The sequence below is a fragment of the Haplochromis burtoni genome, unplaced genomic scaffold (assembly GCF_018398535.1).
Source record: "Haplochromis burtoni strain Fernald_Lab_line unplaced genomic scaffold, NCSU_Asbu1 Contig_7, whole genome shotgun sequence".
Classification (NCBI taxonomy): domain Eukaryota; kingdom Metazoa; phylum Chordata; class Actinopteri; order Cichliformes; family Cichlidae; genus Haplochromis; species Haplochromis burtoni.
In genome coordinates this window covers 412,785-440,745 of record NW_024582368.1, presented here as the reverse complement: position 1 = coordinate 440,745, position 27,961 = coordinate 412,785, and the positions used below count along the sequence as shown (strand labels likewise).

At 39.9% G+C, this 27,961-nt stretch overlaps 1 protein-coding gene across 1 annotated transcript; it reads left to right on the top strand.

Annotated features, from left to right (window-relative positions):
* The first annotated feature begins 49 nt into the window (after window positions 1-49).
* Window positions 50-21,261, top strand: golga7bb (golgin A7 family, member Bb). Its single transcript, XM_005913904.3, has 5 exons — window positions 50-191; window positions 7,299-7,424; window positions 8,236-8,388; window positions 12,191-12,292; window positions 14,309-21,261. The coding sequence occupies exons 1-5, from the start codon at window positions 180-182 to the stop codon at window positions 14,390-14,392; spliced, it is 477 nt and encodes a 158-aa protein (XP_005913966.1). The 5' UTR covers window positions 50-179; the 3' UTR covers window positions 14,393-21,261.
* The last annotated feature ends 6,700 nt before the right edge of the window (window positions 21,262-27,961 follow it).

Sequence of the window (27,961 nt, the reverse complement as noted above, 5' to 3'; positions counted from 1 at the left end):
TAACCACCAGTGACCGCATCCCGCCGTGAGTCTCCAGCAGGAGCGCGCGCAGTCACGCACACACACGTGCACGCGGGCGACCGGTTACCGGCGGGCTGTAGTTGCGTTGTCCCAAACAGCACGCGCAAACGGTTGCCGTTTTCAGCACGGGACAGATCCCGCAACCCACTCACTGCAATATGGCGACAGAGGTAAGGAAATTCTTTACATTTTCTGTGAGTGCTTTATGAAAAAAGCTCCAAGATGTATTGTGCACCTCCCTTTGCTGTTTTTCTAAGAAATCCAGCTTGAGAATTGCCGTCTTGTAACTGAATGTCTTACCTATTGTGCCTCCGATTTCTGTGTCTTATCGTGGTTCGGGTGAACGCTGTTTTATTTCAATCAAATCAGCCGACTGGATCTTGAGAGCTGTGTGAATTTGAAGTCGTGTAACATTATCCTTACGTTAGGACATTTTTTTTCCTTCCCCGGCTTCAATTTCTTCTACTTTAATCAGTGTTTAGAAGCTGTGACTAATATCGTCTGATAAACAAGTGTTTGTTTTCCTTTCCCCCTCCAACACAGATACTGCTTTCTCAGGCATTGCCTGATAAGAAACAGAAACCAGTATCACTCAGACAGCTCCAGTAGGCTCAAAGCGGAGGAGGCTGATGACAGTGGTAATGATGATGGAGCAGTCAGCACCATGGACAGGGACAGCCTAACCATGTCTTTGCCTTGGTCATACTTTTAAATCAGCTCGATAAATCTTTATCCCTGCCACACACTTAACTCTCCACTGTCCGATTTCCCTCACGCCCACAAAAAACCATGGAAATTATTTATTCAAGAAAATGCAGAGATCCCATAACTGTTAGTGTTATTGGTTAGTATCACAGAGCACAACTGCTGGATAACCAGCCAGCTGCGATGAATTATCAAACCCCAGCCTTGTGTGTCAATGATTATATTTTTGTACATTATGTAAAGATACATGGAAGTCAAAAATACATTAAACAGACACACTGTGCTGTGGGACAAATTAAAGTGTCATTTTCTCAGTACTCATGGATCAGACTAAACATATCCACAACCCAACTACATACTTGCAGTTTTGTGACTATATGTAGCACAGTTGTGATGCTATAGCACTCAGAAAATCAGTCACAGAGGTACCTGCCAAAATACCCTAAAAGCCATCAGGCTGAGCAGCACGTCTTCCTCTCCGTCAGTTTGCATCACCATATTGGTGAAGACATTATCATAATCATGATCTCAGGAGACAGCACATTTGGTTATATTCATACAACAGTGTGTTTGCATGCGTGTGGCTGTACATACATGACCATCTAACTTATTTCTGAGTGAAGGTATAATTCTTAAATAGTGATTCTGCAGGTAAAGGTGCAGGGGATAAGAAGCTTGGCAAGATCGATGCATATATTTTTTTCGGAGCCTGCAAGACCCTGGCAGAGTGTCCCTGACTTCCTTTGGTGGTCTGCCAGTATCCCTGTCCAAGCCCCATCAATTACACACAGACACACACAGGCACACACATGCCTACACAGGAACACAACATGCACACGCACTCATACACATGCAGTGTATGCACCTAGGACAGATTTAATGTCCAAAGCCCATCAATTATCCATGCCATATTTAATGCGAACAGGCTGCTGCAGTTTGTAACCATCGGTGATTTGAGTCTGAGATGAGCACCACAGTTTGCTTCCTATCCATCTGCCTCTCAGCCTGTCTCTACTTCCCTGTCACATATTATATTAGAACTCATTCTATGACATTTATTGTTTGCCAAGTCAGCAAACGACTGCATTAAGTGTTGAGTAACACTCAGCTCATTCTGCAGACTGTTTATGCTGCATGGACACTCTCTGGATCCATTAAGTCCACTACTGCCAGAGTTTCCTCGCAGACTGTAGGTTTGCTCCAGCTTGAGTATGACACTGTTAAGAAATAATGTGCAAAAGCACTGAAATCGTCGTCCTTTTTCATGAAAATTATTTCTTCTGTAAGCTTTGGTCCAACAGTTACTGTTCTTCGACCTAGATGTCATGACAGTCTCACAGTTTTGTCAACACTGTCAAAGCATTATTGATTTATAGACCTCTGGATAACCCAGCTTGGCAGCAAGCATTAAAAACTCTGCTCTCAATGGCAGAGAATCACTTATATTATGAAGGGCTCAAAAGGGAGCTGAGTGTAACAAAACATGCTGAAAGGCTGCAGAAAACAAGAATGAAGTTTCTAAATCTGGGTGCATTTACTGTGCTGTAATCGTCTGTGTACCGTTTGCAATGCCTGCCCACTGGCAGCACTCACCCGTGCCGTCTGTATGTGCTCCCTGAGTCGGAGTGACTTAACTAGGAAACACGTCAGAGCAATGAGGCTCACAGATCTACAGATGCAAACTGCAGGAATTAAAGTGTGGGTTTGATTCAGCATGTAGGACTGAAAGAATATGACAGAGAAAAAATTATATTTTTCTCAGTCAACAGATTTCACTGATGCATTTTGCGTTTGATTAAATTTTTTTTTGTCTACTCAAATTGGCAGAGTATGCTCATAGGGTGCTCTTTTTTTGTTCATCGTATGAAAGTCCTTCAAGAAAATTATTCACAATAAAACTGTAATGAACTGCGTATAAGGGGACAGCAGTTTATTATTTAGTAATTTAGGATATGTCTGTCATTGCCATGCAGTAAAGATTATCTATGTGGTTTTTATTCATCCTTGTTTACTTGATGCAGTACCTTTCTATGCGCTTGTTACCTGGTGAGGCACGTTTTTCTGAAATCTAATCAGTGTGCAGGCAAAAAAATATTAAACATAACGTTAAAGATGGGTGGGTCAGACAGCGTAGCACCATGCAGAGCTTCTTAACAGAGGCCTGTGTGATCAGTATCACACTTTAACATTGGTGTCTGCTTCTGCACTATATTTAGATGCAGGAATAGACCAGATTTGAACCCTTGGCTCCCATAGAGGAAACACAAGCAGTCTACCAAGATAAACCTGTTTGTCTTCAAGGTATAAATATACAGAGATACTTCAGCATTTCATATCACCACCAGAAGACTAAGAAAGTTTTTTGTGTTCGATAGCATAAATGAAAAATAGCTGTTTCATCAACTGGAAGTAACTCTCGAGTGAGTATAAAACTGTCATAGATAACGAGTCAGACGCATCCACCCGGGTCCTACTGGTCCAGGTACTCTTACTTTTTTTTTGGCTGCTGTCTTTAGGGGTCAGCACAGTAACTTATGTGAGTAAGTCATCAGCCCTCATCTCACCCTACCCCTAGCATCCTCTTCTGTCACACTAACCCTCCTTCCCTGCATCCATGAATCTTCTCTGTGGTCTTTCCTCTGTATATATATTTTTTTTTTTTGTGGGCGATCGTGGCTCAAGAGTTGTGAGTTCGCCTTGTAATCGGAAGGTTGCCGGTTCGAGCCCCGGCTTGGACAGTCTCGGTCGTTGTGTCCTTGGGCAAGACACTTCACCCGTTGCCTACTGGTGGTGGTCAGAGGGCCCGGTGGCGCCAGTGTCCGGCAGCCTCGCCTCTGTCAGTGCGCCCCAGGGTGGCTGTGGCTACAATGTAGCTTGCCATCACCAGTGTGCGAATGGGTGGATGACTGGATGTGTAAAGCGCTTTGGGGTCCTTAGGGACTAGTGCGGCGCTATATAAATACAGGCCATTTACCATTTATATGTCCAAACCATCTCGTCCTTGCCTCTCTAACCTTGTCTCCAAACTGCTCAGCCTGAACCGTTCTTCTGATATACTCATTTCTAATCCTTTCTTAACGGTCACCCTGAAAATCTTAGCATTTTCAACTCTGACACCTCCAGCTTTGCCTCTTGTTATTTTGTTACTGATACTCACTTGAAACCATCCATAAAAGCAGATCTTACTACCATCTTTTAAACTTCCCCTCTCACTCTCCCTTCTGTCCTTTTATTACAAATCACCCCTGATACTCATCTCCACCAGCAGACTTGGTCTAGTAAATGCAGGTCATGAAATATCATGAAATATGGCAATGAGTTTGACAAAGATGTTTTATTAGTCTGATTTCCCAGTTTGATGGCATAATTATGATTATTGATGTCACTCAGTCTAAAGGAGCTTTGGCAAGAAGACAGGTTAAAAGGTTAAATATGTAGCCTCTTATGAGACTGAATTTGAGAGTGTTTCTCCAGCTTTAATCTCATTGGCCTTAGTTGCATGGAGTGCGAGATTGGGATACTGTGAAGCCTCGTGTTTAGGCAAATCACAGGGAGGGAGACACCCGCCTTTCTTCTTTTAGTGTAAGTTATGTGTAGTACAGAGATGTAAGGCAGAGGTCTGTTGGTCAGGACGGGGCCAACTGTCCTCAATTCTAAAAAGACATCTAACGTATATACATGCATGCAGTGCATGTATGTATAGCATCACATTCACATGCACACGTTCATAAAAGACGGACCTGCGTGATGTTAATGAGTCTCTCTTGTGGCCAGCTGATTCTGACTTGGATAAATGATGCTCAGCTCTGTGCTGAAACTGTAAATTGCTTCTATTAATAGAAGGACTTGTTGTTCATCATGATAGCCTGAAGATAACACTAGAAAGAGTGAGGGCTCCGTGGTGGCGAGAGACAGGGAAAGCAAAAAAAACCCCAAAACTGTGTGTGTGTTTTGGGGAGGGGGGTGTATTAAAAGCTCTGGCTGTGAGATGGATGACTGTGGCTGTTAGCAGACAAAAATAGCAGCTTGGATGCTATTCCTGCTCGTGAGTGATACACCATATATAGAGATGAAAGGCTGGCACTGTACTAAGTCTGGCTACTGCCAAAAAGATGCAGTGTTTTTAAAGTAATTTAAACTTGATTATTTATCAGTAAATACTATACTTAAATACTAAGGTCTATAAGATAAGCTCTCTTGCTTGATGTATTTCAGCTCCTCAACAGTTTATCTTCGTCATTTTTTTATGATCCAATGATCCAAACTGCAGACGTGGAAACATCCTGATATAATATCAGTAGAATGTGCTTTTTCCATGCTGACAGAACATGTCCACAAGGCAGCATCTGTTGCTCCAAAATCTCAATATATTATTTAGCATTCATAGTGTGTACAGATGTGCAAGTTATCCTGGCCATGTGAACTAATGCACTATGCCATCATTAAGGGAGGCTTTTTGAAGTCTGCACTGATAACAGGCTGGAGGGCCCTTTCCTTCTTAACTCTGAGGATTCACCTTCATTTATTTTAAATTATCAGAGGCTTAGGCAAGACAGTAGTGTTTCCTGGATATTGTTCATATATTTCCTGTTCTTGGTTACATGTGTTTTTACTTGACTTTGTGGATGCACTGACATGGTTCTGAGACGTGTTCATGAGCCATGTAATTACAACACCAGCATGTAATTAAAAATGACTGTTTTAATTAGGTGTAGTTCCAGCTACTCAGTATTGTCTGTGACATTTTGCTTGATTTATAATTCACCACATTACTGACCACAGATAATGAAATCCATGAATTCTTTCTTGCAGTTTCATGCTAAGAAGTGCTATTGTTAAATTGTAACTAATCTAACTATTTCCATCTGCTGCCTTTCATTTCTGGCAAAGATTTTTAGCATGACATGTCTTTTCAGTCTTTTGTGGCCTCCATTTAAACTTTTGTTAATTTTTTAGACTTTTTAAAACCCTGTTTCATTAAATATGTTCTCTTTCTACTATTTACAAATAACTGCAAGGTTGAAATGATCTGCAAATTGAATTCTCTATTGACGTATGCACTGTATCCCAAATTTTTGGAAAGTCTTTCTCTGCCTCTTGCATGTACAAGCATGTACTTGGATAATATATAGGTCACAGTGACCCTGCTGTAACTGGCCAAGCCTTTAAAAAAAGAAAAAACTTAACAGCTGCACAAATGTTTAGCTTATCATGTGAACCATAGTGTTTTTATAAAATGATTTCAGGTTCTGTCTGAAGTGGACACAACCTCATATTTCCCACCTTATTTTCTCTCCTTCTCTCTGCCTTCTCCTCTTCCTGCATACTTTTACCGTATCCCTTATTACCGTCCTCTTGAGGACAGTAATTTAGATCAGCAGGGGATAAGTTTACAGTGCCCCACTTGCTTGTTGCTGTATGCTTTTAATGTAAATGACTGGGTGTAAAACACACTGTTCACCAACAAAGTGCTGTAAAGACCAGTCTTTTAATGTTCCAACATCAATTTTGATGTTGGAAGACAGCAATGAGAGTGCCAGCTACTTTAAGTCAAAGATGTTGGTGCATTAACATCGCATCAGTTCTTGAGTTTCAAACTTAAACTTAAATTTTATTGTGCAGCAAAAGCCTTTTTACACTTTCATTTCTGCAGTCCTGTGAAAAACTAAGAACATTCCATGATTCAACAGCTTGTAAAGCCACCTTTAGCAGCAAGAACTTGAAGTATTTTGTCTTTTTCTTTTGTGTGACTTTATCAGTTTCTCACATCATAGGAGAGGCATTCTGGCTCACAGTGTTGCTTCATTTCACTGAGGTTTGCATGTATTCACTTATACACAGCTCTCATAAGGTCCCACTACAGCATTTAATTCAGATTGTGGTCTGGACTTCATCTGGACCATTGCAACATCTTGATTCTTTTCTGTTTCAGCCATTGCTGCTGTGCTTGGGATTACTTTTCTGTTGCACGACCCAATTTGGGCCAAGCTTTAGCTATCAGACAGATGGCCTCACATTTAACTAATGCTTTGGTAAACAAGGAGATCAGAGGACAGAGGAGGAGATCCTGTTGCTACAAATCAAGCTCAAATCATCAACCCTACACCACCATGCTTTACAGTTGGTATGAGATGTTTGTGCAGATACGCTGCTTGTGCTGTTGCTGTCATCTAACCTCCAAAGGACATTGTTCCAGATGTCTTGTGGTTCGTTCAGATGCAATTTGGCAAACCTAAGCTGCACAGCCATGTTCGTTTTAGAGGGAGGAGTCCTCTTCTTGGCAACCTTTCCAAACAAACCAGTCTGGGTTATAGCTCTCTCTCTCTCTCTCTCTCTCTCTCTCTCTCTCTCTCTCTCTCTCTCTCTCTCTAAGCTTTCAAAATAAATAAATAAATAAATTAATAATTATATATATATATATATATATATATATTAATATATATATATATATATATATATTTTAATATATACATATATCATTATAGCCATAGAGTGCTGTACATGAATTAAAATGTATTCTTGACCACAAAATAAATTTTTCTGTTTTTTTCTTCTGTTTTGTAACTTCTTAGTTCCACAACCTTCAGGAGCTCCGGCACAGTCCATCGCTGGTCACCAAGGTGTTTATACAGAGAGACTACAGTGAAGGAACTGTGTGCCGATTCCAGGCCAAGTTTCCCTCAGAGCTTGACAACAGGGTGAGTCCAAACACAAACTCAAATACCTAGACAAAGGCAATATAACCCCCCACTTCATATAACTCTAATTTGACTGATACAGAAAGATTGATGGCCCATACTGTAGACTTGTCTATTAAGCTAAACTCACAGATAGATGCAGATACACTTAAAACAACACTTGTGCATATGGGATGCTTCTTAAACCAGGAAACGTCTAATTGCTGTAATGCTGGTCCTCAAAAGCAAAAAGCTAATACTTGAAATGCACACATTATGCATAATAATTACAAGGGCATCATCCACAAATGGATGCAAATGTCTGTTGTATAAGTAATATATATGTTTCTCCCCATCTAACATCTCCTGAATGTATGCATGTGTGAACAGTTAAAGCAAAAGTAGATGCCTTTAGTTAAAGACTGTGTGAGAGAATGTGCTTTTTATTTAAAGAGCAATTTTACTTTCTTTACCTTGCTTTAATTAGTGAATGGTGTTATGTAGGAGTATTATTGAATATTTGTCTAGCAATTTGCATATGAAGCAGACAATCCACACAAAGAGCAGAGCAAGAAAACATCAGTTGTCATCGATTTACTGCAAATGTTCTCTGTCAGATGGAAAAAATACATTGCTGTCGTAGTTATAAGTAATTGTTCATCAGGTTTTCCATATTCTGTAATCAAAGTTGTTGTTGTTTTAATTCCTTGAAAAAATTGTATTTTGGGTTGAGTAGAATACAGGCAGCATATTTGGCAGGCTAACAGAACATATTTCACTTGTGCCATTCTTACAACCGCTGTTGGTCTTGTTTGTTTTTGTTTATAAGTAGATTGAACGAACTTTACTTGAGGAGACAGTGAAGACCCTTAACTCTTATTATGCTGAGGCTGAAAAAATTGGAGGTCAGTCGTACCTGGAAGGATGTCTGGCTTGTGCAACAGCTTATATCATCTTCCTCTGCATGGAAACGCGATATGAAAAGGTAAGAAGTCTGTGTACACAAAATATTACATTTTGGGTGGAAATACTGTATAATTACAACTTTTTTGTAACTTGTCATGTTTTTGTTTCAGTTTGCTGCTTTTTATAGAGGTTGTAGCTTTAAAATGAGTTAAAATTAGCCTTTTAAATATAAAATTACAATTATTATTCCATTAACCGTCTTTAAGATCTGCTGTAGGTAAAACAACAGACTTTTGCTGTAAATACAACTATTCTTTCAGTTTACTGCACACTTTGATTCAGCCACCATCTATTCCTCAGGCTCACTTTATGAGCTTTTTTTATGTTTTGTATGGAGTTCAGTGAGCATCTTCTATACTGTCTCCCTTTTCAAACCTGAAACCACATCTTGAACTAGAATGTGTCTTTAAATTGCAGCACAAGACAACCTGTATTGCACTCTCTTCTCTGGGTATTGCACAGGCATAGCGAAAACGCCATGCAAACCCAAACACAGTTCACAAGTGATAGCACATTATTCATGCTGCACGTATCCCACATGCCTTGGTAGGAGACTGAGGAACCTGGAAAAAAAAACAGCAAAAGATGCACACAAATGCCTCAGTGGACAGAGCCCAGAATTTCAGAATGTGAGATGAAGGTGAACCTTTTAATGCGCAGTGATGAACTCCACTTACAGAAGTATTATTTTCTCCCCTATGTGTCAATTTCTATTGAATTCAACTCTTTCCCACTCAAAAAAACATTAAGCCTCATCCGGCTCTTTAAGAAGAGAACACACAGTTCTAGGAGATGCAATCTCTCTCTCTGTCTGTCCACCAGAGTTTAAAACTCACTCTAAAGGCCACACAAGTGTGCCGCTGGATAAGACATGGCACGCCAGCTGACGCTTACCTAAAGTGCAACCAAGATGCCCATCTTGACAAAGGGCAGGTGGTTAAAGCTCCGCATGGCTGTGTAGCTGCTTGTTAGTCACTGAAATGGAACAGGAACACACGCACACATAACACAATCGCATAGGCAGACACAGCGAGCGTGATTAATCCTCTTGTGATTTTGTGTGTACCTGCCGCCGTTTTAGATAGAACTGGAGCTGCATGAAGTTTTCAGCATTCCTCTCTGTTCTGATCTCTGTCAGCTCCCTTGTCTTGTTGCATTTTGTAAACATTTCTTCATCAAAGCACTACAGAGGTACTAGGAGCTTGACCAAGAAGTACAAAAGGACTTATTGCTGAGTTGAAGCCATGCAGAAATTGCCTAGTCTGAGGCTCTTTTCATCTCCCTGTCAGCTGGGTGCTGCCCCATTAAGATCCTGAGATTCTATCAGTTTCTCAGGAGAGTTGTTTATTTGCTTGCTTAACTCAGCCATCTTGGCTGAACAACATTATGACTGATGATGATAAAGTGTACCCACCCAAGTTGATGCTGCATGTTCATGTGTGTCCGAGTCCCACAACACAGCGCTCGCAGATCAGGGTGCAGATTCACTGGAGTCCCTTGATGCTTACATCTCACACCATCAAAGGACACTGATTGCTCCCAGCATGTCAGAACAGATACATGTGCGTAAAAACATTCACAAGACTTCCCTCACGCACACTTTGTGCCCTCCATCTTCTACTTTTCTTCTCGTATTATTGACAAGAATGTAGCTGAACATACAGTATGGGTTTCTAAAGGACACGTGTACACACGCATAAAATCCTTTATATTGCATTTGGTAGCATAAGCAGGGGATTGTGCGTATGCTGTCACAAACACAAAGCTTTTCCCAGAAGGGCTGTCACACACACATGCCAGTACAACACAGGCACAGCTTGGATACTTGACTGTCATATTGTTACACCGAAGAGGATTGAGCTGCCCCGAGAGCTCGCTAGCAAGTGAAAGGATTGGCCTTTTCCCTGAACCACAGTAAACTGATTAGTCAGGGCTCCTCTGTGTGTCTCTCTGCCACTTTACCGCGATGCTTGATTCTCTTGGAGTTTGTAGCAAAGGAAATGGTTTGTGTTGCGTTAAGAAATGTGTGGATATCTTATAAGTCAAATATTGATTGCTTTGTGCTCAGCGCTATTTCACATGGATCTCACTGATTTAAAGAACAGCGGGGCAAAACCGCTGAATTTCGATGGCTTCAGTTCAATGGCTTCAGTTCAATGTCTTTTCACTGAGAAACGCAATGTCCTAATGTTTTCCAGACATTTTATTGCAAAAGTATCTTTTTCCAATGGGAGACAAAAAATATTTCTTCTGTTGTTTAGTCTCCACTAACAAGGGTCACTGTATAAGCAGCTGGGCCTGCAGCTGTACGAGGCCTTTGACATACTAGAGGAGCACAGTGCTCAGTGAACTGCTTAGTGTTGTTTTAATCGCTCTAGGCTGTGTGCTGCAATGACCTTTAGCTAACTCACAAAAAAGGATGTGAATTTGTCATGTTCAATAGAACCATTTTCACACTTACTGCAGCTCGGAAAGTTTGAAGTCATTACGCAGCAGAGCTGTACTTAGGAATGCAAATGTCTGAATCAGCGGCGCTGGACATGAGAGAGTCTGCACCCTGCCAAATATTATAAAATCTGTGCAATGCCCTTGTTAAAACAGGGCAGGTAGTAGTTGGAAGAAGTCACAGCAAGCAAATGCTTCTCCTGTCTCCTCCTCAGACCTGAGGAAATGTACAGCATCTCTAGAAAATCATAAAGAATTTAAATAAGCTCTCTTTAATAGAGTTGTACATATTGGTTAACATGTGTAGCGGCAGCAGCTCTGTGGGTGCAAATGAGGCACAGAGGAACACGGCGCTGGCCGACATGACACTGGCAGAGTTTAGGCGAGCCGTGGTACATCAGCATGATTTGTTCCCATGGAGGCATAGCTAAGGCTGAATAAGCCGTTCTAATAAACCCACTTTAGCTAATAGCTGCCTGTTTGGCATTACTGGCCATCAGTCTGCAGACATTTGGTTGCTATCAGCAGCATCGCTGGAACAACATTCAGTTCTTAGGTTTCGTAGACACTATTTAAATCTCCAGATAAAACGGTTTGTGTGCAGTTGCAATGAATGAGAGAATGTATACAGACATGCTTGTTTGAATCTGTGTGCCAAAGCATGGCCTGAACCGCACAGATTCACTCCACTGCTGCTCTGTGGTTTTCGCACAGTTGCTGCAATGCTCACTTGCAAAACCGAGAAAAACGTCCACTGCCAGTGCAATCTAAATAAACTGTCCACTTCATATTTTAGAGCCTTGACAGTTAACCAAGGCATGACATTTAGCCTTAAAGAGAGCCATCTTTTGAATTAGGAACTCAAGCTTCCAAATGGAAAAGTTCAAAAGGAGAAAAGCTCATACTCATCATTTTTAGTAATTCAATTCATGCAGTCCTGCTTGACATGAGTGGCTTGGAAGTATGCAGAAAAAATAGCTGCTATACTTGGAGCATAATGGAATTACTTTAAGTTTGGATTTTAATGCGCAGGAAAAATAAAGCCGGGCAATGATTTGACAGAGCTGGTATCATATGCCGCATGCTAAGTCTGCGCAGAAGGACTGCAAATTAGTTTCTTTCATTTTTTATATTTTCCAAAGGTTAAAGTAACTTGGGCCAATTTAACCTCTTTTAGATACCGCGTGTAACACAGAACGCATCCTGAAAAAGTAGTCGGCAGGTACTGAATCTCAGTTCTCTCTTATTATTTTTTTTATGGTAGCCTAATTGTCCTGCTTGGGTTTTCATCTTACCTCCAACATTTCTAATCAAATCTGGATTACCTCCAGAGGTACTTGTTCTAATACCTCTCTGCCCCCCTTGTTTTATTCCAGGTGCTGAGGAAGATATCAGGTTTCATCCAGGAGCAGAATGAGAAGATCTACGCTCCTCGAGGTCTGCTGCTCACAGACCCCATAGAGAGAGGAATGAGGGTTGTATCCTCCTCCCATATGTTACTGTAATCTCTGTGCAACAAATAGATAGTGGATAAAGGCCCAGAAAGGACAGCTCAACATTTATAAGACAGTTTAAAGATGGCGTGGAAAGACATTGGTTAGAATTATTGAAACTGGTGGAAACATCTGGATTTGATACAGCAAATGGATGAAAAAAACTTCTTCATAAATTACCATCAGGATGCCCATGAACAAGACACTTAAAGTCCAGCTGCTGCAGAGTAGCTGTTCACTGGCCAACTATTTTTTATCGTGAGTAAATCTTAAAAAAGCTCTGAAAAAAACAGAAAGTTCTGTGCTTTGATATGGAAATATGCAAAAAATAAAAAATAAATAATATTAATGTGGTCAATCGGAAGTAAAGTTTTATATCAAGGCCTTTTTAATGATTTCCAAGTTTTCATGTGGCTGTTCTTTTATAGATGAATTGCTACATTTTCAGGAGTGGACAGCACTATATCTCCTTTTGACAGCTGGACTGATACCAGCACAGACACATGGAGAGAGTGAATGTGTCCAATAGACCATCACACAGTCCTGGCCCACACCTGCCCAAAGAAAAAAAACGGGCTCCAGGTCAACCCATTACCAACTCTTAAAAAACTGAGTGGCTATGCAGAGAACGAATGGTTGAAATTAAAAGGTGATATTAATAAATGAAGCAGACAGTCTCAAAGGAGAGAAAACAATGGAAGCAAAGAAACCAGAGACATACAGAGAAAGTTATTATCAATAAAAAAAGAAGAGGCCTACAAAGAAAGTAATACATAAACAAACAAAGGGGGAGACGCAGACAAGACGAATTCTGGAAGGAGAAACCCAGAAGGAAGAAATTCATGGCAGACTATTGTTATGTTGTTTTTTTAATAAGCTCAGGTTTCCTTGATGCAGAAGGAATTTTTCAAGAGACTCTGATGTGAGTTCATATGGTTCAGAAGCTGTCCTCCTATTGGGGGCTCAGCTTCCTCACCTTCATGTAGCTACAAACACAAGTAAACATAATATAGACATGTGCCAGAGACAGGCCACCATTAAAATCCACTGACCACGTTAAAGAGCAGAGCCCATAGGCTCGACTCTCTCAGACCTTTTCAATAGTATAGTAGAAGCCTTCACAAGTAATTAAGTTTAGCCTCGTGAACATTTTATTAACAGTAAAATCAACATATGATGATAGTAGAGTAGCGCTGTCCAGTAAGACCATTGCCAAGGTTTATGAATGTAAGCAGAGAGTTCAGATAACTTTGATTCATACATTTCTGGACAGTGACACGCTTTTTGTCGCTACGCCACCACAGTGGATTTTAAGTAAACCAACGAGATGTGATCAGGGAACAGAGTTTCTGCTTTAACTAAAAAGCATTAATCCAAAATTATTTTTTAATCATTGAGGAATTAAAAGCAATTTTTAAACATTGTCTCCCATTCTCCGTGGCTCAAAAGGAATTTCACTATTTCCTGACAAGCAGTTCGACAGCCAGATGTTCCCTTGTTATTTTATGACAATCTAAGCAGATAAAAAAATCTGGTGTTGAACTTGCGTTTGGTAGCCATTCGCTGGAACTCGCTGATGTGCAAAGAGCTGCAAGTTTATGCAAGAGAAGGAAGCTCTTATTTAGATGAAAAAGAGAGAAAGCAAAATTTCTTCTTTAAAAGTAGGAATCCACTGGCCAGCACAGTAACAGGAGAAGGCCACAGAAGGCTACTAAATTATAAGATTGCAGAGTTCTTTCCACAATTAAGAAAAACAATTTCTTTGCATATAATCAAGTCAAGGAGACCCTGGAGGAGTCTGCAAACAAGAGAACCCTTCATGAATGGAAATACAGAGGATTTAGAACAAACCACTGGTTACACTGAAGAACAGTAAGGTCAGATTAGGCTTGCCCAAATAGTTGAAATACCTTACTGAGGTTTCTAAAACTGTATTGCTTTAAATTCTCATGGAATTTGTCGACAACGCACAGTGATCCTTGACATTCATCAAATTTTCAGCTTGAGATCAGCGTGTTTGAAGACCGGGGCTCGGGCGGCTCCAGTCCCAGCAGCACCATGTCGTCGGGCAGCAGCGCTCGGTGACTGGAGGGGCAGCACCAGGCTTACGGATACCACCACAGGGGCAGCGGCACACTTACCAACATCCGCATGCTGAAACATGAGAGCACCAGGTTCTAGGACGAGTGGAAAGAAAAAGGCGAGGAGGTGATTCACAACATTCATGCTCTCTCTGCTGGGGCCGACAATGTATCACCTCCAGAAGAAGAGCTGGCTTAAAAACACACCCTGGATACAAAACAGAATAAACACAAGTGCAACAGAACCCACACATACTCTAATCGTTAGACACATAACAGCAACCAGAGTTTCTGTGAAGAAATATCCTACACTCTCCAAGAGCTATCAAACTAAAATACTCATTGATTGTTTTTGCTCTAATTTTTTTCCATTCACATTTTCTCTCATTCCATCACATCTGCTACTATGAGTCACACCATCTCTGCATTGTAGCTGATTCTCCAGACTTTCACTTTCTTAGGCTAAATTTCAGTGCGGGACTTTTTCAAGGAGAGGTCACTTTGTCTGTCTGTTTATGCACTGACATTGCAATCTTAGGTTTTATGCAACATCTCTGAAATCTGAAAGGAAGGAAATGGCCACCTTACTGGGAGACTCGTAGCTGTCTGTTCTTGCTAAACGACTGCATTCATCTCAGGTGGTTTAGGTCAAGCTGCTTTGAATCCTGGCAAATTAGGCCAGCTGTGGGACTGCTTGGTTCTCTGCTCCGTTCACATACACTTGGCTTCAATATCAAAAGGCTAACAGAGAGCACCTTAAATTATTTATTCTTCTCATTCACGACAGTGGATACAAGTGATCCACATCACAGCTGTAGGTCACGCTCACACACACTCTGTTTCTCACTTTCTTTCTCTCGCTTCCTGCATATTCACATACTTGCACATAGAAATGCACACAGCCATGTCATTTACTGCACTCGAAAAAACACATATCAGCGAGGGGGAGTGCACACGTGCATATACACAAATACACACCTGTAGATTGTGGCCAGGCATCCCTGCATGCAAGCAGATTCTGGTAGACTTGGAGTTGGAGTCGACCTACGCCTCAGCTCATTTAGAAAACAAGCAAACCTCAGGCCCTTGAAGGCTGTGCCATCTATTCCAGCTTAGCAGAGATCATTAAGAAAATATCAAACATCAAGGAGCAGTACCTTCAAGAAGCCACAGAGTCAGTCTGACATGTTTGGTTCAGAAGAAGAAGAAATCGAAAGACATCGGTCTTTTATCTCTACACCTATTCCACGCATGAAACAGCGTGGATGTTATTGGCAAATGCATATTTATATGTGAGTATAGATGTGTGCAAGAGGGCCAGCCACACAAAGTTCAATACCTAAACCCACACAAAAGCAAGGATTTAAAGAACTGTCTATTGACTTTAACTGATATATACCGCAATATGTTGATGCAGAATAAAGAATCTTTCATTTTGTAAGATAAAGAATAAGTTGTAGATCCTTTTAGATTAAAAAAAACCATTATGTTTGATCACAAAATATCCATCTATCATCTATCACATATATCTAACTACTTATTCACAATATCACACTACAGTACAATACAATACAGTACATAAAAACTATTTCTCCTTTGGGAAATGAAACACTGTATGACTAATATGTATGTGTGTGTATATGTGGAGGCTGTTAAGATTATATGATGCAGCGAGCGTGCTGATTACCAACAGACAGCAACAATGCCCACACATCTTCCAACAAAAGACAAGGCCTTTCAGAAAAGTTTGTCTTGACCATGGTTCATTTTCATTTTTTATTTCTTGTTACCATAGTGTTGGTCTTCATCTTTTACCGTCTTCAGTCTTTTTCTTTATAAACACATACATGTCTCTTAATAAACCATGAGAGTGTAGGTTTTGCTTATTCTTTAACACAGTGGGCTAGAAGCAAACTGCTCTGCAGAGAGCCCTTGCATGAAAATAGCCTTGTGCACTTTTACCAGAGCCATGTCGAGTTAAACTACTCACTGGACAGTCATTGCAGAAACGATTACATGTTGGCTTCATTCCAGTAAGTAGTTTAATTTCAACATAACATTTTATTAACTAGTTGATTGAGATTTTTACCACAGCAGTTGAGTTCAGTTGTGCTTGTGTTAAGCCTCCTGTGCTTTTTGATGCGATGCCTTCATGTTTCATCCCGGTGGAATGGATATCCAGCCTGGGGCTGATGGACTGACCGACTTTAAAATGACTCAGCACTGCCAATAAGCAGATAAAGGAGCTCATTAGACAATGTATAAAGAAAAAAAAGAGCGTGCAACAGAGTGTGAATGAACTGTACAGGAGATGAATTGTAATGTACATGCTAGTCAATGTTTAGCCACACAAACAAGTGGATGGGGATTGCCATGAAGCCGTTTTCTTCCCCCCCAAAATCACTGATGTCCAGTATCAATACACGTTTTCACAATCTGTCTACATCTGGGTATGAAGTGGACGATCAAATTGTCTGTACAGCATGAGCTGCTGTATAGTATCATATGTAACAAGTCTTAACAATGTAGCTTATGATATTGTTGGTAATTATAACAATATTGTCACTTTGTGTAGGAGGTATAGAAAAGGGTGGTGTTAAAGATCCTCAGGGGAAATGTGCAAAATACATAGGCTAAGGTTCTTGGAGAAATATTGTTGATGTGTGGGATTACAGACTAGTGATGGGCGTAATGACTCTTTTTTAGGGGAATACAATTTGTCAGTTCACAGAAAGGTAGCCTGACAAAGTGTCCATTCACCCTCTGATTCCCAGTTCTGTCATTCTGTTTGCTGTTTCTCAACTCCCAGTAGAACTTCAGTGCCATATGCTCTCATTTAGTCTTTGGCAGTGCATTCATGTGAAAAAGAAAGTACACACTCTTTCACATGTCAGGATATAATGGAAAGTTTTATCTTTAGCAGGTCTTAAAATAAACAAAATACAACCTCAGATGAACAGAAATACATGAGATACTTTGCAGTGTTATCGTTTATTAACAGAAACGAATCCTTAATGCAGACTGTGTAAAAAACACACTGCTTGCATAGAATTTAGAGAATTCAGATCCAGGCGCTGCTAATCAAATGTACATGATTAATGGATCATCAGTGAGTGTGAGCAGCAGATGCTTTGGTAGTTTGATGGTCTGAAGCATTCAGGTATGTGTTAATGCAATGCCAAGAAGGAAAGACATCAGCAATGATCTTAAAGAAGTAATTGCTGCTGCCAATCAATGTGGGAAGCATTATAAGGCCATTATCAAACTATTTCAAGTCCACCACACTACTAGATTTTTCACAAGCAGACAGCATTAAAGACTGCGTCCAGTCTTTTCAGGATTGGAGATCCCAGCAAATCTACTCCAAACTCAGAGAAACTACAGAAAACCAAAGAGTTACACCGTGGACACTACAGTCATCAGTTAGCAGGTTATATGTTAAAGTTCAGGAGAGCAAAATTAGACAAAGGCTGAACAAATATGACTTATTTAGAAAGGTTTCCAGGAGAAACACTCTTCTCTCTAAAATTAATTTGCATGGCTTAGGCTTGCAAAGCTGGATCTGAACAAAGACTTCCGGAACAATGTCCTTTGGATACATGAGACCAAAGAGGAACACTTCATGCTAATACAGTGGAGGAGCTTGTAGCTCCTTGCATGAGCTTGACAATGAACTCTTCTGTATATCAAAAATATTTTAGATTCAAATGTTGGACAGGCTGTCTGGTGGACATCTAAAGCTTGTTCAAATCTGATTCCCACTACAGCTCGTTGCAACAGAATGGCTGAAAAAGAAAAGAATGCAGGTGTTGCAATGATTCAGTCCAAGCCTAGACTTTAACCCAATTGAAATTATTAAGAGAGCTCATCTCACTCAAATGAAGCAATGTGAAAGCAATGTGTTTAAATAAAAAAAGTCACAGTGTAATATGTCATGTGTTGTTGTGAGGTTGTATTTATATAATTTTAAAACCTGGTAAGGAACAGATGTTTTTTTTTTTTTTAATTTTATCATAATATGTAAAACATAGGAATCAGCACAAATAGCTTGGAGATGCTGGTTTATAGCTTTACTGATCCTCCAGCAGTTGGTTCACTGTCACAATATGACTTTGAATGAACAGCTTCAAGAAATGTCAGATTTCCATCAAGTAACATGTTCCCCGCAAGATGAATCGTAATAACTTTGTGATAAATGAACTTTTTATTTAGCACCATCATCGGGTTTCAATTTGTTCATGAGAAAACACTAACAGAAATCCCATCAACATCATCTCTTCTTTGAGATTAGTGTAAATTACTAGATGTTACTATGGTAAGAATTTTACCTACTAAAAATTAAGCGCTGCCATTGTGGGAATGTTACCATGCCAACACTGGTAATTAGTTTAACCAATTAAGTGTTGCTAAGCACAGCCCCACAAAGCAGCTAGCATGGATGTAGGCTTTTGGTGTTGTTTTAAGTGTGTCAGCATGTGGGTATGTGTGTTGGTGTAGACTGATCAAAAGTATTGCATTTATTTTCAAGAAGAAGCACTGTGTGCTATTTTATACTTAATGTAGCTTGTCCTTTCAGGAATGACTGATTCATGAAGACTGCCAGGGGAGTAAAGATTATGATAAAGCATTAAATATATTATTGTAAAAAGATGTCCATTGAGATACAAATAAATGATCACAGGCGAGAGTAGCCTTCACTTTGGATACTTGAGCCTCAGTCAAGCTACTTATCAAGATAACCTCAGAAAAACAGCCATCTAATGATGTACAGTTCATTTCAGTATGTAAATTCTACCGTGATATGTATTTATCTTGTACTGTATGTGGGACTGCAGCTAGTTCATTTAGATACACGGGCTCATCGGCAAGAAGTAACATATGTGTATTATGCTGTTACAAGTGAGAGATTACTCAATAGTGCAATATGATGTCTTCCTAAAAATATAAAAGACAATAATGATGTGTAGAGTCTGGCACCAGCATCTTTGACTTGCTTTGAGTTGAGTTGTTTTGCTTCAGGGCGAATAAAACCGCATTGATGTTTAATACTGCATGATGTGTGTGTAAACAAAGCGAGACGACAAGAAGTGAAGTCCCTGATCCACAAAGTCTCCAGCGGTGCTGCTGCGAAAGAGGAATTTATATCTTATCTTGATGCTAATTGTGTGTTTACATTAGCTTATTTACATACTAATTAAAATGGATTTATGTACTTTTTACATGTATATTTTTTTTCCAAAGCTGATTATTATTCAAAGCCTGCTGAGTGAAGTTTTAACTGTCTCCAAGAGATGAATAAAATATCTGATGAAGCTGATAAAAAGAACGTTGCCTTTGACTCCAGGCTGCTGTTTGTAGCTACAGTTCATGTTGTTTATAAGCTCAGTCTGTGCTGTGTCTTTGCTTGTTCGTGATATATGATCTCTCGCTGTCTCTCTTGTACGCATTGCTGAGAATAGCAACAGGAAGAACTTGAGTTGGAATAGGATGCTCTTTGAGTTTGGTGCAGTGGTCTTGAAATTTGTTTTATGTGTTTCTCTAAATGTCCGTGCATTTGTTTTGACTGAATAACAGAATGAAAAGTAAGTTTTAATACAAAAAGTAGTTCACTCTACTTATTTAATCCTAAAATTAACTCTTATGGTAAAGGTGCGTCTGTGTGATAAAATTATTGTGTCCTAGTTAGTTATAGCTCCAATCACAGTCAGAGTTGTCTGAGTATTTCAGAACAGGGATCATCTCTACAGTTTGAAAAAGAGTAAGCTGAAGCTTGCTATGTTAAAGTGCCTCGTTTATGTCAAAGGTCAGAAGAGACTAGGAAGACTGCTGCAAGCTGATAGAAGAGTAACTCATAATTGGCATATTTCAGGCTCATAATTGCCAATCATTTAAACACCACAACCTACCTCAGTATTGTTGCCAACCATGTCCGTCCCTGTATTACCCGAGAGTGTTACCAAATCTCAATCTGACCTTTGGGATGTGAGCAGCAACTGTGCATGTTAACAGAACCTTGTTGAATCTATGCCATGAACATAGAAGGCCCAGTGCAAGCAAGGTGTGCCTAATAAAGTGTCCAGTGAGTGTATATGTATATTGACTTTTTCTGTCTCCCATGCAGTGCAGAGTGGGCAGTGAACAGAAAGCTGTAGGCAGCATAAAGTTCAAAACTGAACCATGAAGGTTAATCTGACACTGAATATTCAGCTGGTAGGCTGTTTTGTTCACATACCACCCAAACCATAACTGAACCATTGTTTGCATAAAGTTGACAATTTCTATAAACATTAGTCTTTATTTAGCCAAAGAATTGTTTGATGGATGCGTGACTAATGCAAAATTGTCCGTAACTAATCGACCCTTCTTCATTACAACAGTTCAGTAACAGAACAATGAAACATTGAAACATCTGCAACCATCTAACAATGAAACATTAAAAGTTTGTTGCTTACCAAAAATGTCATGGTTTTCTTAAAATTGGTATTAATTTATGAAGAATTGTAACATCAGTTATCAACTAAACAGCTTGATTTCAAATTTTCTTCCTAACTCTCTCCCCTATAAAGACGACATTTGACAACCTTCCCAGCACCATTAATCATGAGCTTTGACACCTCAGTATGTATCAATAAATATGTGGTTTGATGACCATTTAAATAGTTTTATGGGTTTTTCCAAGGGTAGCTGCACAGGCAGAGACCACTCTCACTAAGTTCAGATGCACACCCAGTCATTCTGTTCAGTAAGCACGCCTGAAATAAGACAGAAACCATCAAAGGATTGTTCCTTGTAAGCTTTCAAAGTGCAAAGAATTACCCATTTATATTTTCAGGAAAATGTGCGGTGCTTCATCATAAATAAGTAAAATGATTCCTGTGCACATCCATTTTTCAAAGTTTTCAACGATCTTATGAATATTTTTTTCTTTCATCTTTTTTTTTTGGTGCGCACAGCTTTTTGTATTAGTGTCTATTTGTAAGCATGATTCTGTGTGTATGTGTGTATAAGAGGTGTACAGTAGATCCATCATAGCCTGCTCATAAGGCCATAAATGAGCGATAACATCCTGATTGACACTGAGGCTTAGTTAAAATCTCAGGAGTGTAGACAGAAGGAGGAGCGGCGAGAGTGGCCTGATATTTTCTCAAAGACAGCAGAGGAGTGAAGAAACATCTCAACACCTGCGGGCAAAGGTCAGCCTCACACTAACGAAGCGCAAGCAACTCTTTCCTTCAGCTCAGATCCCCCTTTTTCATCAAACTTTTGCTGGAAGGTTTTAGCTAAGTTTCTTTTGTCTTTCCAAGTTTAAACATTTTTTATTCTTCGGCTGCACAACGCTGTCTTTCTGTTTTATTCCTTCTACCCCCCTCCTGCTCATTCCTTGTTCTCCTTTTTTTAAAAAGGGGGGGAGGGGTTCTGCTTAATCTTTTCCACTATTTCTTTTCTGTCTTAGTCACAGATGGGGAGAATGGAAAGTCGCCTTCCGGTATTGATTGGTTAAAATGTTTATTCCCGCAATTGACAGAAAATCTATATCCTGTGTTTCAGGCATATTTTGACTGGCACCAGTGCCTGGCAAACGGAGTGCACCGGTTACAGTGAAGTTTACAATTGTGTGCTTGCATGTAATGCATGTAATGCGTTATATGTGGAACCCCTCGAGAGAGAGTCTTGGCCTCAGAGAAAAGTCCTGCCTGTAGTGACATTAAAGGATATTCACGCCTATTTTCTGCTCTTGACATTGGTTTGGGACCGGATTACAAACAAATACACGTTCATTTCAGTTCAATCACAAAAACTGGCATAACAACAGGAACTCAGTTAGGTAAATTAACCCTGGCAGTCCATCCCAAACATCCAACTGTTGGCTGGCGCACTGGGGCCTTCCAAACATTTATCCGCATCTGTCCAAATTTCAGGATCACGGTGACTTGCTATTCTGAATGAAAACTCTGTGATGCAATGCACAGAAAGACCCAGTGCCCAGTCTTCCTTTCAAAACTCAGACATTTTGTACACACAGTCCCACCCACGAGGACTCAGCTTATTGTTTGAACGCCGGATGTTGTAACTGATTTTTAACATTTGTTTTGAGATTCCGGTATGAAAACCGCAGCCCTTCAGGAGCTCTTTGAAGAGTGGAAAGAGGTAAAACACAGTGGAAATGGCAGGATTTGTCTCTGTGTGTTTGGCCACACTTGATTTGCTGTGTACTCTTTAAAGTCGATTTTTCTGTTTTTTTTCCTCACCATACTGCTGCCCCGCCTGTTGGCTTTGGCACCAATATCCGCTCGGTTTATTTAACCTCAGTGTGACTGACAGCTCTTGTGTTGTGTTTGCTGCTGGGCCTCCCCCAAGCACAGCCCAGAATGCTACATAAAAACACAATGTGAGAGTGGAAATGTGTGGTTCCAGTTAAAAATGTCACTTAGGATCACATTGTTTAATTGTGAGACAGCGCTTATTACGAGCACTCCTCCTTAGATCTACCGCTAAAGGAAAATAAATGTTCCCCTGTCAGTCCCTGCCCTCCTAATAGCTTTTAAATGAGTCAGGGATGAGATCCCGCCGAGCGCAGAGTTGAAACACAGATAATCGCTGAAAGAAGGAGAGCTGTGAAACACTGCATCTGTTTTCAGCAAACTCAAGGCCAAAAGCAATGATGAGAAAATACACAGAGAAATCGCATGATCGGTGTTGTGAGTTCAAAGCCCTCCAGGGGTCAGTTAGTAGACAAATGATTAGGCTAGGAGAAACAAACAGGTAAGTAAACGGTGCAATGCCTGAAGAAGTTTTATTTCCTCACAGTACACCAGGACTGACCGATGTGCTCCATCTCTAGCCTGTGCTGACGATTATTTTTGTTAGTTTGGACCTTTGATGAGTATTAATTACTAAGAATAGCCATTTAACTGATCTGGAGAAACACTCTAATGTTCAGCAGTATGAGAAGTTTGAGGTAAAAAAAAAAACCCAATCACCTTATGCTACAGTCACACTAGGGAAAACAGTGATTGCAGAAAATGCAAGAACAAGAACAAAATTACTATGACCGTGTGAAAAAAAAACTTGCCTTCTTGTTACCTTTGAAATAGTTACTTCGAAGATGGGGACCAGTTGCTGTCCTCAAAGGACAGCAGCACAGCCAGAGTCAGCCTGCTTAAATTACTTGTGCTTTTACATGCAATTTGTAACAACACAGTGTTAACTGTGATATATCTGCAAATCTGTTGCTCTACATTTACACAGAAATTCACATAAAGCAGAAATTTATATTAATTACTTGCATTGAGAATCCAGCTAGAATGTCATAAATTTGAAAAGAAGTTCTGAAATTCTTCCAAAAATTGACATAGACGCTCAACAAGTTTGCAAGACATGCATGACATACAAGTTACTCAGACTGATAGCGATGTGTCTATTTATAGCTTGTCTCCATTTATAAACTAGATTGTAATTATTTGAAAACCTTTGCCAATCTGTCTGAGAGTGACCGCAGTTAGTTGGAGTTGGACCACGTTTGTTTGGAGTCAAGTTGCCTCCCAACAGATGACCAGTGGATCCGCCTTGTGACCTAAATGGTGGAGGGTGATGGACGCTCATTGATTGTTGCAACTACTTGCAAATGATCACTGAAAGAGGGAAAAAATATTTTATTCCAGCCCCACTGAGATTTAAGGTTATCACAATTTATCCGAAGAGAGGTTTTGCTTTGATCTAATGTTGCTATAGTGATGTGGCCCCAAGGTTTCAGCAGTAACTCCTGTGAGTGTATTATCATTAAAATGCAGAGACAAGATTAGAAAAACAGATTTTTAGCCATTACTTATGACTATTGTACTACGTAAGAAAACCTTTTCTAACCCTTTCTTTGCAAATTATCTATTTTGTTCACAAACGGGCTTTTATAATAACCTACAACCTCTTAACAGTCAGCTGCTGATGCCGTTCATGCTCAAGTGGTTGTTCGAGTGCCTTAATCTGTAATGTCACTGACTTATTTTAGTGTGCAGGCTTGGTTAAATTAGTCGGATAAGTTTAAATGAAATGACCTGAGATGTGCTCGGGCAATTACAAGCAGGGTTGATAAAGTTTTAATTTTGATCTCAGGCTGCAATGAACCGGAGTGCACCCTTAATGGAATGACGCTTGTGCTGGCCTGAGGAGTTTGCACACAGCATTATTATACTCATGAAGCTCTGAGAAGGCCGGCCTGTTGTTTCCACTAGGGGTATGAGAAAATAAGCATACATATTTTCTGGCTGCAGCTAAAAACAAATGACCGCTACAGTGAAAAATCCACATTTATGCAGCTTTTTCCGTTTGCAACCTTCCGTTCTTTTTTTCTTTTTCTATTCATTTCGGTGCAGTACAAATGTTTTCTTAACATATCACTCCATATCTGATCTTCTGTCATTTTCTGGGAAAGCTTCCTAGTGTGTGAACATTGTGCATGTACTGTTTGCAGGGCGTTTCGGCATTGGCAAGACTGCGGCAAAATAAGGCATTTTGCAATATGTTTCCACGTGGACAAAATCCCTGCACACAAACCGACTGAGAACATGAACACACACACACTGGACTCCCCTGAAACACACATAAGCGAGCATTTTGTTCCCGGTTTTATTTTGCACAGGGACATCTCTACTCTCAAGTTCATTCCTGCAGAGAGAAAAACAGCTGGAGCCTCTGGGATGTAAATAACGCAATGGCACTGACCATGCCAGATACCACACACACACAATCACACACAGCTTCCTCCCTCAGGTTCTTGGATGTTATTCACAGACAATCTTTAGACACATTTTGCAATTTTAAGAGTTACAAAGTGATTTTTTTTCTAATTACATAGTTTCCCACTAAACACTATGCTCTAAGTGTATCTGATGATATCACGTGTGCATGTTCATCCACTCTATCCAAAAAATGTTTTTGCTTCCAGGTACATTTGCAGTGGTTGAGCAACTAATTCATCACAGTGAATAGTGTGCTTTTATTTATTTCCAGTCCTTCCATACATAGAATAAGCTGTGAATGCAAAGACACCCTGCATGTTAGAGTAGATCGAGTAGACACAGTAAATACGGCACACAGCATATTTTAGCATGTACATGTCAACGGCAGTTGCCATTTCTATTTACCAGAATCCTAACTTTTCTCTACAAACTTTCCAATCAGCTGAAAGTTTGCAACCCACTTCAACACAGCTATAGGAAAATATATATACTAGATGTCTTTGACAGTAGATTGTTTTGAGCACTGTGTACTTTAAATATGATAAACAGGGTTAAAAAACTAACAAAAATATATTTGCACGCTGTCCTTTGAAAGTGTGCAAATATAATGAACACTTTCAGATCCAATTATTTATGCAAACTGTGAGCTTATACAAGTCCTTGTTCTGTTCAAGTCAGACCCAGCAGCGTGCAAGAAAGTAGAAAAGGTTTTGCGTTCTCTCCTTACAGTCCAATAACAGCTCAAGAGGAACTTCAGTTGAACCTCTGACATAATTTTTGAGAAAACATAAAAATGTTTAAGTGGACTTTGTCTCACTGAGCACTCAATCTCAAGGTTCTTTGGCTTTCATGGAGGGTGTCACGACAATGTCAGCATAGATCCAACAGGGATCTGTGGTGATTCATTTTAATTGCTTTAACACATCCATCATCATTTGCTTATTAGTTTTTCATGCTCCGATGCCTCCTTATTTTCATTAAAAAAGAGAGAACTGAGTTCAGCTCCCAAAACCTCTGAAATGTGTGATATTCACAGGTGGCATCTGGAGTTTGGGTCCAGCCCATTAAGAGGCTCAAGGACAGATGTCACGCGGCAGAGAGTAGCGCTGGAGCTTCAGTGGAATGTGTGAGGTTTGTGGTTAAGAATTTCCAAAATATATATAACACTTGCCTCAGCAAGCGAGTAGGGATGAATCCATGACTCATACAAAGACATTCGCTTCTCTGGAGAATTGCACTGGCCAACATTTAATAAGGAACATTATCCCCTGCTGTGACACTGATTGTGGTCGAACACTGGATAAGTTGAGGGTTGTGTTGCAACAAGTGATGTGCCCCTGCAGAATTATATGGAAGCAAAAACCTGTCAGTCAACGCGCTGTCATCGTGGAGTGGAGGAAAATGCTTTCACTTTTTGGTCGTCTTTTTTGTTTTTGGCCAAAGTATTTATTCGTTTCCCAAACGCTTCAAGAAACATGGCAATAAGGCAAAAAGATCTGTAGCTTTTAATAAAAATGAAGAGCTCCATATGTTTTATGTATTTTAGTCCGCTGTAGCGAAGGTTTCACGCGGGGCTATGTGAAACCTCACTGTGTGCAAATCACGACTCATCAAATAGCCACTTTCTTCCTTTTTTCCAGATATTTGTTTTTAATGTCATTGTCAACAAATCCTTTAAAAACACCAAAATAAAGAATTCGATCGTATGCCTTTGTAACTGAGCTACACATTTACCAATGTGCCTTCATTTTATGTACACGGGAACTTTTTTTTAAACAAGTCAATGCCACTTCCCACTGCAAACCAAATCTGCATTGTACAGTCAGTATAAATGCCAGCATACCACCGTTTTAGGGAATGATATATTAAGAAATTCATTTTTAAAGCTAAACTGTATATTTGAGCTTGAGCCACAATGTCACAAACATAGTAGGGGACTTGGAACGTAATAAGAGACATTGGGGATTTTGGTCTTGTAAGAGCAACAAAACTACTGAATGCCACTGCAACTTGTCAAGCTTTATATTATGTGGAAAACTATTAGGAATGCATTAGTGCACTTAAAACTTAAAGCGGCAGTCTCAAAGATTATTATTATTACCAACTAGGTGCCTGTGGCATCATTAGCGGAGAAAAAAAGCTACCTTTAAAGCAAACTGAGAATTTTCTGCTGCCACATCAAAGGTAGAAGGTTTGCTTTAATGCTTTCTGTCACAAAGCCTCTGCAGGGCACGGTTCTTGTTTTTGACAGGGTGTAATTTAACCCAAACTAGGATTTTATCTACCACTAAAACCAATGTAAAAGGAATAAAAATATTCAGTGACTGAATATTTTTGCTCTTAAAATGCATTCGAAGGTGGTTGCTACGAAAAATACTCGGCAGTTGTTTGGATTAATCATCTATCTACTGTCAGAACTAAAACACGCAAAGCTTGTCTCAGTAGTTTCTCGATACCAACTGCTCCAAACTGACGGTGGCTGTGAGCACTGGCATGATGGATTCCTTGTGGCGGTGATGTCGTACAAATATCCGGTTGCAAAAGAAGACCTGTGGGAGTCCCCAAATCAGTCAGGACTGAAATCTTGAAGACTGCTGCTTTATTTTGAACACTTTAAAATGTAAGAACAGCAGCTTTTACTGCATGTTGAGTTCATGATTGTAATCACAGTGTAACAGAAGGAGAAACACCAACATAAATTAAGTGCACTGTTCAGTTCAGTTTTAGGTGTTTTCCTTTTGTCATCATGTTCTTTGCACATGCCTACGGTGATATGTTTTAGTACACTTTCCAAAAAATGTAAAATCTGCCTCATCCTGTGCTCACACACACACACA

Coding starts and splice junctions, on each gene's coding strand:
- golga7bb (XM_005913904.3), top strand. Junction 7,425..8,235: donor CCTCAGAGCTTGACAACAGG/GTGAGTCCAAAC, acceptor GTTTATAAGTAG/ATTGAACGAACTTTACTTGA. Junction 12,293..14,308: donor TAGAGAGAGGAATGAGGGTT/GTATCCTCCTCC, acceptor TCAAATTTTCAG/CTTGAGATCAGCGTGTTTGA.